The 9,387-nt window shown below is 47.8% G+C and overlaps 1 protein-coding gene across 1 annotated transcript in view; it reads left to right on the top strand.

Annotated features, from left to right (window-relative positions):
• Positions 1 to 5: 5 nt before the first annotated feature.
• The window catches only part of EHHADH (enoyl-CoA, hydratase/3-hydroxyacyl CoA dehydrogenase), a gene marked incomplete at its 5' end in the record, with an annotated part of 24,952 nt that continues 15,570 nt past the window's right edge, over positions 6 to 9,387 (top strand). Inside the window, 5 exons of the mRNA XM_009077274.1 lie at positions 6 to 31; positions 4,872 to 4,975; positions 5,423 to 5,595; positions 7,169 to 7,280; positions 7,575 to 7,679. Of these exons, the coding sequence (XP_009075522.1) occupies positions 6 to 31; positions 4,872 to 4,975; positions 5,423 to 5,595; positions 7,169 to 7,280; positions 7,575 to 7,679 (520 nt within the window). The remainder of the gene's footprint in view (positions 32 to 4,871; positions 4,976 to 5,422; positions 5,596 to 7,168; positions 7,281 to 7,574; positions 7,680 to 9,387) is intronic.

Genomic DNA, 9,387 nt, shown 5'->3' with positions numbered 1-9,387 from the left:
GGCTCCGCAACCCGCCCGTGAACGCGCTCAGGTAAGGCCCTGCCGCTCCCCACGGACCCTCCGCGGGCGATCGGAGGCACTCGGGTCGCTCTCTGCAAACCAGGGTGATCTCTGCCCTGACTGCTCCTATCACCCCGTGCGAGGTTTCCCGGAGAGGTGCCAGGCTCAGCAGCCTCTACCTTCTGTCATCCCCCTGGAAGCTGCTTAAAGACTTGATTCTAAGACGCAGCACAACAGCACTAGCAGCACAGTTTCTCCCCAGAGCGCCCGTGCTGCAAACCTGCTTTTCCATGGATTTGCCAGTCAGCTCACCTGCCCCGCACTCTGCTCAGTGCTTGCTCCGCAGGTCCCTGCCCCATCCAAGTGTGCACAGGGGTGAGGGCAAAGGGCTCTCTGGGCAGCAGGTGCAGTTCAACAAACAGAGCTGGCAGCAGGATTAAACCCAGCCAGGGCTGGCACAAGCCAAGGCTTTAATAAACTTCCAAGGAATTGGCCTCTACAGACCGATCTCGGTCAACACAGGCCCTGTGCAATCTCAGACATAAGCCAGTGAAGCCAGTCTGTAGGAGCCTCTGAAATGTTGGTTTTCCCTGTGTTTTGAAAAGCTTATGGCTTTACATTCATGTGGATTTTAGTTCCTTTAGTTCTGAGCAGCACACAAACCCTTTCTAGGCAGCTGTGGTTGAAGACTATTTGGTAACAGGGACCAGAGTGTGTATTCAAAACAAAATCCACTGCATCTGAGCTTGACTTTTAACTGACAAAGTTTGTTCAAAAGAAGCTAAAAGAGACAAGTAAGAGCATGAATAGGAAATGGAACCTGCTGCTCTGCTGCTGCAAATTCATTGTAACTGGCAATGCTTACTCTTCTGTTGCAACAGGTTTAAATGTGGAGCAAGATCATTTTCACGTGCCCGTGTAATTATCATGAGAAGCTCGGAGTGATTGATGGGGTTAGGTGAACTAGACCCATAGGACTCCCAAAGGTGCAGGGTACAAGACATACTTTGGACACCCTGTGCCCAAGAAAACTTCTAGTAAACAGTAAACTTTCCATCCTTACCACAAAAAAGCACAAAACACAGAGCTAAAGAGTCACAGAATCACTGAGGTTAGCAAAGACCTTTAAGATCACAGAGTCCAACCATTACCAGGTTTGTGTTTAAGGAACCTTAACTCCTCTTTTGAGAAGTCCTTGAGAAAACCCAGGGTACTATGCCTTGGAACAGCAACCAACGAACATCTTCAGGGCAGTGCTCTGCATTTCCCACCCTGTCCTCGAGGCCCCACGGTGCCCTCAGCAGGGTGCAGTGCTGGCACACCACGGGTGTCAGGCAGTGTGGTTGTGGTCCTGTCCCCCAGCCCCAGGAGGCAGCAGGAAGGCCCTGAAAGACTTTAGATCCATTAAACTATAGCTTGAGACAGGAGTTGTTTTTGATGGCACGTCAGGGTGGCACCTGTCCCAGAAGGGATCCATACTTACCTCACTCTTGCCATGGGGTAGTGTTCAGCTGAGGCCTGGCTATAGCTAGGAAAGGCAAAGCACACTTTGATCCTTGTGTGCTCCTTCTGCCTCTGCAGATGTTACAGACTGACCCATGGGGGAGCAGCTTTGAGACTGCTGCTGGAAGTGTTTGCCTGGGCAGGTGATGGCAGGCAGTGAGTGACAGCTACAGACAGGGCCATGTCCTGCTGCCCTGAGAATTTAATTGCACAGCAGGCACAAATGCTTTCTAAAAGCCTGGTGAATTTTGCTGCTCTGCTCCAGTCTCACCTCTCTGTCTCTCCATTACGTGTGACACCCGAGCCATTTCCCTGCTCCCAGGCCATCACAGGGCCCATTAGCACTTTAGAAGCCACTGGTGGGCAGGAATTTGCTTTCTCCTGTCTGACACCATCCACCGCTGCACAACTACCTGCCAGGCAGTGCTTTCCTGGGCAATGTGTCCTGACTTTTGAGTCTGGCAGCAAATTTGGCTCCCACACAGACTTCCCTTGAAGCTAATCTTTCCCCCAGCAGAGGTGGCATGTGGCAAATTTGATTTGTTTGGAGTGGCTTTTTTCCTGGTTTGCAGAAGTTTAGTGTTCAGAGATCTGTACTTATGAGACCATGGCATTGAGAAAAGGGATTTAGATATGCAAAGAACTGGGAGTTTTGAGGGACAGACAGACAAGAATCATAGAATCATCAGGGTTGGAGGAGACCTCTAAGATCAGGTCACAAGAGAAAGGATTGACCACACCTTAGGGGCAGATGCAGGCTGCTGGCACTGAGTGTGAGAAGGATGTGAAGGAGTATCTCAATATCTGAGCTGACGAGGTAAGCAAAGCTCCCGGGAGGATAGGGTAGAACATGGGATAAGGGAGCTTATGTCTGGGATTCTATGACATATAACAGGTATGATTGGAAAAGGCCCTCCCTGGCTGCCAGGATTGTCCTCCTGCCCCTGATCAGCCTAGTGATCAGAAAAGGTCGAGGGGATTAGAGAAGCTACAGCTTAGGACAGGTAACAACGATGGGAGAGTGTGAATAGCTGGACAGGATCAGCACCTCATCAGGATGAGATGCAGAGCAGAGTCCGAGATGCAATCAGTGGCTGCTTCCTAAAACAGCTGATCTAAAATCCCCCCCAAGGATGCCATTCTGGCATTGGCCTTAATTTATGTGCATGACTGTTCTGGCTGTATTAGCAGCTTGTCACACAGCAAGCTGTGACAGCAGCTATGACTGAGGCAAGAGAGCAGAGCAGGTAAATCCAGCACAGCTCAATTTCAAGGAGGGAATTATGTAAATACCCAGCAGTTAGTTCAGATAGAAACACTGCAAGAACCTATCCAAAGGACAAGGAGGCAGTGAGAACGAAGGAGCCTGGACTGTTGTTGTTCAGGTTGGGATTTTGGGGATTTTATTAGAAGCCCAGGTAAACTACTAACCTGTAAGTGATACAGTAAAAGCAGCTGCTCTGTATTTGTGAAACCTGGAGCACTGATGATCTTGGAGGCCTTTTCCAGCCTTAATGGTTCTGTGTATTTCCCCACCCCCAGCATACAAAGCCGTTCATTAAATTTGGAAAGGCTTTCCTATTCTGCCACGTGGAACTGTCTGCAGTGGAAGGACCTTTACTGACTCACTTAACAGCTTTTCTTTGCCACAGCCAAATTACTCTCAGTTTGAGTTTCAGCTTTCAGAACCATTACTAACATCACACTTCAGAGTTGCCTTTGATGTCTGGATGAGGCAACTGGCACACAACTGGCTGTTCTCGCTTCAAAAATAACACTTCCCCTGTCCCTGGTTGTCAGGGCTCCCACTGATCCTTGTGTGTAGCATGGTCATTCCAGGCAGCAGCTGACCCTGGAGACCCTCCTGGAGAGCTCACCTCAGCCAACAGCCCTGATTAACAGGCTTTGCTAATGGATTGTCTTAATTTTTGACTTGGAAGGAGGACTGTGTGCAGAGGTTGGCTGGAATTCCTTCACACAACCAGCTTACATGACACTGCTTGGGCTCCCTGGGTTTTCCTTTTCAGCCTGTGGATTCCCACATCAACACTCCAACTGCTGCCTTGTACAAATGTGTGCACACATGAGTACAGTGATCTGTTTTTCATCTACTTTATGACAAGCTTTCTTTTCAGATGAGATACCGTCAAACACACGGAAAAACATACACAAACTGAGTTTGCCTCAGGCCTTTCTATCAGCTCTGTGTAATTAGCACTGCTCCTCTCCCCTGGCCATCAGCTCCCTTTGCATCACCCCCAAGCTCACATGTGAAGCTGGGCCCAGGATTTGGAGAGGGTCTAGGAGGGAAAGCTGTTCTTATAAAGCACTGGGCAAACATGAAAGACACTTCTTGGATGTTCCTCCAGCCTCCAAGTGCTTGTGGCATGGATTTTCTGGAGCAGAGGCATCTCTACATATGCTGTGTGTACACAGAAAAGTCTCTCACAGGCTATACACAAACTTAGATACCTAAAACTGTGTATATAGGTATGTTTCAGTATCTAAATTATATATACACACAATTTGTACATTTATTTCTACTAACAAGTCGGCAATGCTTCTATTTTTACCTAACATCTCTATTGTGAGCATCTTCTAAACTAGACTGTGCTCCCCATGTCCATCTCTGCACACACCCATGTATATAAACTGTCTTCAAAGAGTGAAATGCAAAGTGCACACACAGGTCAGGGGTTTTAAATATCTGACTTGAAAAAATGCTATTTATACTTTTACTGATCCATTTTGAAATCCTTCATTAATTCCTTGCTGGCCAGATTTACTGCTGGTGTGTATGGGAATATCTGTTCAGATGAGCCAAAAGACATTCCATGGGGGGTTTCATGCCCAAATTCCCTTTGACAGGATCTCACACAGCATAAGTCTGGGCCTATGTATACATCTTCACAAGGGGAAAGCATTCTAGCCATCAGCACAGCACCAGGCTGCATCAGGTGTTGAGCAGATAACTTTTTCTCCCTGGAGCTCCTTCCCTTTTAAAAAGTTCTTGGATTGTCAGTGGTTTAGCATTAATGACTTTTAATTTATGCTAAACTGTTTTCCTGAAAATCTGAATGTTTAATTCATAAAGGTACTTCCAAAAGAACATTCCCCTGTGCTGTTTGCTGTGGAAACAGCATAGCCTGGAGAGGCCTCTTCAGCCAGTGACTGACAGGTTGGCCGTTGGCTTGGTGGATTTTGGGGTTTTCCCTTGAAGTGAGAGGGAGACTAAGGAAAGGGAACACAGAGAAGCTGTGGCAGCAGGCTGGGAACGACCTGCCGGGACATACTCCTCATTTCCCCTGGGGTGCTTGGTAAGGGCAGTGTCGTTGATTGTTACCTACTGAATCTCTGTCCTACATCAGTTTGGCAGTGCTCCAGGGACTAGAGGATGGACTGAAGAGAGCAGACGCAGATCCCTCGGTGAAAGCTGTTATGATTTGTGGTGAAAATGGGAAATTCAGTGCAGGTAAGACATCCAACACAGCCTGAGCAATAAACACTTTCTACACACCATGTCTGAAGACTTTCTGCCTCATAACACTGCTGACAAAAATCTTGATCTGGCTGGAAATGTCCACGAGACAGTGGATTTCTATTCTGCTGTGCCACAACTGACATGAGACATGTGACAAGCTGCACTGCCCAGGCCAAAAGTAAGGTGGTCTGTTCATGCTGCAGTGAAGGACAGCTGCTCTTCTCCCTAACGTTCTGGTGCCTCCTTACTCTGCATAGCTTTGTCTGTGTAACACCTCTGGACCAGCTGCTCTTCTCCCTAACCTTCTGGTGCCTCCTTACTCTGCATAGCTTTGTCTGTAGCTAGCTAGACCATCAGCTGGTCCAATGTATGGAACATACCTGGGGTGGGGCATTCCCTTTCTCACTAACCCCTCTGAATCTCTTTGTGCCACCTCAGGAGCTGACATCCGAGGGTTCTCTGCTCCCAAAAAACTTGGCATTGGCTTGGCCCCCATCGTGTCTCTCATAGAAAGGAGCGAGAAGCCGGTGGTGGCAGCCATCGAAGGGGTTGCCTTGGGAGGAGGCCTGGAGGTGGCACTGGGCTGTCACTACCGCATTGCACACGTGAAGGTAACGCACTCTGTGAGCGAGAGAGGCTGGTGAAGGCACCAGGAGCCACGCGGCCATGGGCAGGGGGGGAGCCTGGGACCCTCTGCCCAGAGGTGAGGGACTTACAGCACCAGGATACAAGTCTGTGTGCTCAGGCATCCTTCATCTACAGTACCACCCTTGAGGTGCTTTCATAAGCCTCACTACATAACTAATTTCAAGTAATTTCTAAATATAGGCCTGACCTGTAGCCAGTAGGACAAGATGGCTGCAGAGAAACTCGAGCAGTGGGACAGGAACATGCCCTAGGTCTCGGCAGTCGTTACCCACGTTCTGATGCAGACAGCTGCCTCTGACTGACTCATGCAGCGTGACTCTCTCCTATTTATTCTTTTCCCCAGCCCTGTGAATTTTGCATTTCTTTCTGCTCGTGGCCTAGTTTCAATAGGTAGTTGAAACTCAGCTAGCATGGAACATTTATGGTTTGATCTCACGTGAGCACTGGGCCCTCAAAGAGCTCTCTGACCAAAAGCAATAAGAGTGATCTGATTTTTTGGTCCTGAATCCCCTCCTGCAAGATTGCTGAACCACCTTAGAGCAGTACCTGATCTCCTTGTAGAGACTCTTCACCAACAGGGCCATCCCCTCACTTTTGCAGTGAGTCACTGTCTCTCCATGACAGTGTGGGTTGCTGTAACAGCATAAAGAGCTATTCTACCTCACCCTGTGTCCCACCTAAGGTGGGTGCCATAGAATCACAGAGTCATTAAGGTTGGGGAAGACCTCCAAGATCATCAAGTCCAACCTTTTACCAAGTACCACCATGCCCACTAAATCATATCACAAAGTGCCACATCTACCGCCACTATAAGTAGTGGTCTTAAAGCAACACCAAATCTCTCGAAAGCTCAATAGAAAATGTGCAGACTAATTTCTTTTTTTTTAAAAGCGACAAAATCTCAGTAGATTTTTAAGAGCAGAACAGCCCTGCCTTTCCTGCTGCCCCTGGCCTCACTGCCCTACTCAATGTCAAGTGCACCAAGAGCCACTTGCAGGAAGATGAGGGAAGAGTTCAGTAGTGTTCCAGGCCAGGTCAGATGGGGCTCTGAGCAACCTGGTCTAGAGAAAGGTGTCCCTACCCATGGCAGGGGTGGGATGAGATGAGCTTTAAGGTCCCTTCCAGCCCAAACCATCCTGTGATTCTTTCCTAAACTTCCCAGAATTAGAGCAGAGAGATAACAGTTATGTCAGTATCCTCCAGCATGTGGCAGCAACCACTTGAAAGCATTAGCTTAGCCAGGTGTGAATCTGGGGAATGCTGTTGCCCCACAGCTCTCCCCCAGTGTTGTGCTAGCACACAGACATCCACAGAAAGGTGATATTTCCCCTGTGAATTTGTACAAAGTCCTTGAAATGGCTGAGTGGGATTTCATCTCAAATATCTGATGTGGCAAAATGCAAGGATGAAATTTCTGTGTAGAAGTTTGAGGCTTCCTAGAGGAATAATGTGCGACTCACATCTGCTTGTTGCTCCTCTATTCTGCTCAGTTTGTAACTATCACCCTTTCTTATCTTGTATTTTGCTCCATTCTAGGCTCAGATGGGTTTGCCAGAGGTCACCCTTGGGTTACTTCCAGGTGCTGAAGGCACTCAGCGACTCCCCAGGCTGATTGGTGTACCAGCTGCCCTGGAGATGATCACTACAGGTAAAGTACTCTGCCTTGGCTCTGGATATGGGAATATGGCATTGACTCATACCACCAGCTTGGTCTAAGAAACAGAAATATTCTACCTGTGCAGCTGCTTGGGTTGGAGTTCAGCTTGCTGCCACTGTGATGGGTTAAGCCAGGGACACACACTTTTGAGGCACATGGTTGGTAATGCATCTTACATGTGTCTTACCTGAAAGCAGCTACACACAGGTCATTTGATCCGATGGAAAACAATGACATTGCCCATCAGGCCCCACTGTAGTCACCTCATTTCTCTTTTCATCACAGGGAAACACATCCCAGCAACTGAAGCACTGAAGCTGGGCCTGGTGGATGAAGTTGTGGAAGAGGACACCATCGAGGCAGCTCTGCGCCTGGCAAACAGGGTGATTGGTGAGCAAAGGATTGTAGCAGTGCCAGGGAGTAATTGGTAATGTTTCAGGGCTGGAGAGTCAGAACAAAGCCCAACAGTTTGTTCCAATTTATATGCTCCATTCTTGAGTTTTGGCATCCATATATGACAGATTTAATTGCAGAATTTGTTTTTGTTGTCTAAAGTGAAAAAAAAACATTTTCTGGAAAGCTGAAGAAATTCAAGTGAGACTCAGAGAACAGATATATATCAAGTCCTCCTGCTTTTTAATGCTATATCCAAACTCACATGCTCCTCTGGGCTGCTGCACTCCACTGGTTTGGGGGAGCAAGGGCTCTTTCCATAGATAGCTCTGGATCACAGCTGGCATTGCATGAATTCTGAGGCTGAGCAAAGATAACTTCCTCCCTAGAGTGGAGGGGCTGGAACATCCTCAGCCCAACTTAATGCTGTATGGGCTGTGACTCTGTCCCAAATCCTTTGGCTGCCATGCAGGAAAATGGCCTGTGGAGATGAGAGGAATGTGGAGAGATATTCCCCCACCACCACCTTAGAAATAACAGAATCCAATTCACTGGAGCTAACTCAGGAAGAGGAACATTCCTGGTGCAGCATGAGAAGCATCACCTTGAGAGAAAACAGGATATTTTCCCACTACTAACCTCCATGTGCCTTTGGAAAGAGACCATGGAGTTCCATCAGGATTTTATCTGAAGCTGTCACAATGAGATGTATGCAAGGAAGCAAAAAGCCCTTCCTGCTTCGATTCCACAGCCTTTATAGGCAGTGCTGTTCCAAGTGCTGCTTCTGCTCCTGCAGTTCTCTTCCCTGCAGACCAGGCCCTTTCTTCTCCTGTGCTAGAAACTGAGGCAGCCTAAGCTTTGTCCTAGATGACAGTGCACCAGCCTGTTAAGATCACTTGATGAATGGGCTATTCTTACAGGTCAGTATCTTGTATACTTCCCCACACCTTCAGATGTGCCAGACAGGTGCCAATTTGGCTAGGGTTCCTGTGGGAGATGCCTTTCCTTCTCTGTGTTCATCCTAAGGTATTTTGGGGCTTCATTTCCTAGTGCAGAATCAGTGACATAATCAGTCCTCTCTTCTCTTCCACTACATGTCATCAGACTAAATATAATCCCTCAGCAAGAGATGGGTGATGTACTGCACCACTGCTTCTAAGGAAAACAAAGACACTTTGGTTCACTGATTCTGTCTGTTTTGAATGAGAATTCTGTTTCTCCATCTGTTGGGAGAGCAGTGAAATATTACCACTCTTCTAGGCAAATTAACCCGACAGCATTCCCTCTGATGTACCCTCTGGGCTTTGAGCAATGCCCTGCACAAATCTCTTCCAGTATTGATGGCAGCAGCAGTGTGTCATGGAATGAGTAATGGATACAACTGCTGGAACTGGCAAACCAGTAACATTCTGGATTTCAGCAAATGCTGTGTGAATTCAGGCAGAATTTAGCTATTTGCATGCTTTTTTATTCTGTGACAGACATCGTGCAGTGGTTGACAGTTGTGAGAGCTTGGCCTTAGAGGAAAACCTCAGGCAGGAATTACTGAGCACACCATTCCTCAGGGGAACTTGCTTTCTGGAGCTTATGTCCACGACCACTACTGGCAAATTCCTCTTCTGTAGCTTCATCTTCACTGCAAATTGTCACTACCAGTATTTTCTTTCAGAGGGTCACATAAGGACCTCCTTGTGTGGAGTCACAC

Source organism: Acanthisitta chloris, unplaced genomic scaffold, assembly GCF_000695815.1.
Source record: "Acanthisitta chloris isolate BGI_N310 unplaced genomic scaffold, ASM69581v1 scaffold42646, whole genome shotgun sequence".
Lineage (NCBI taxonomy): Eukaryota > Metazoa > Chordata > Aves > Passeriformes > Acanthisittidae > Acanthisitta > Acanthisitta chloris.
Note: the sequence above shows the minus strand (reverse complement) of the source record. Positions and strands in the feature narration are given on the sequence as shown.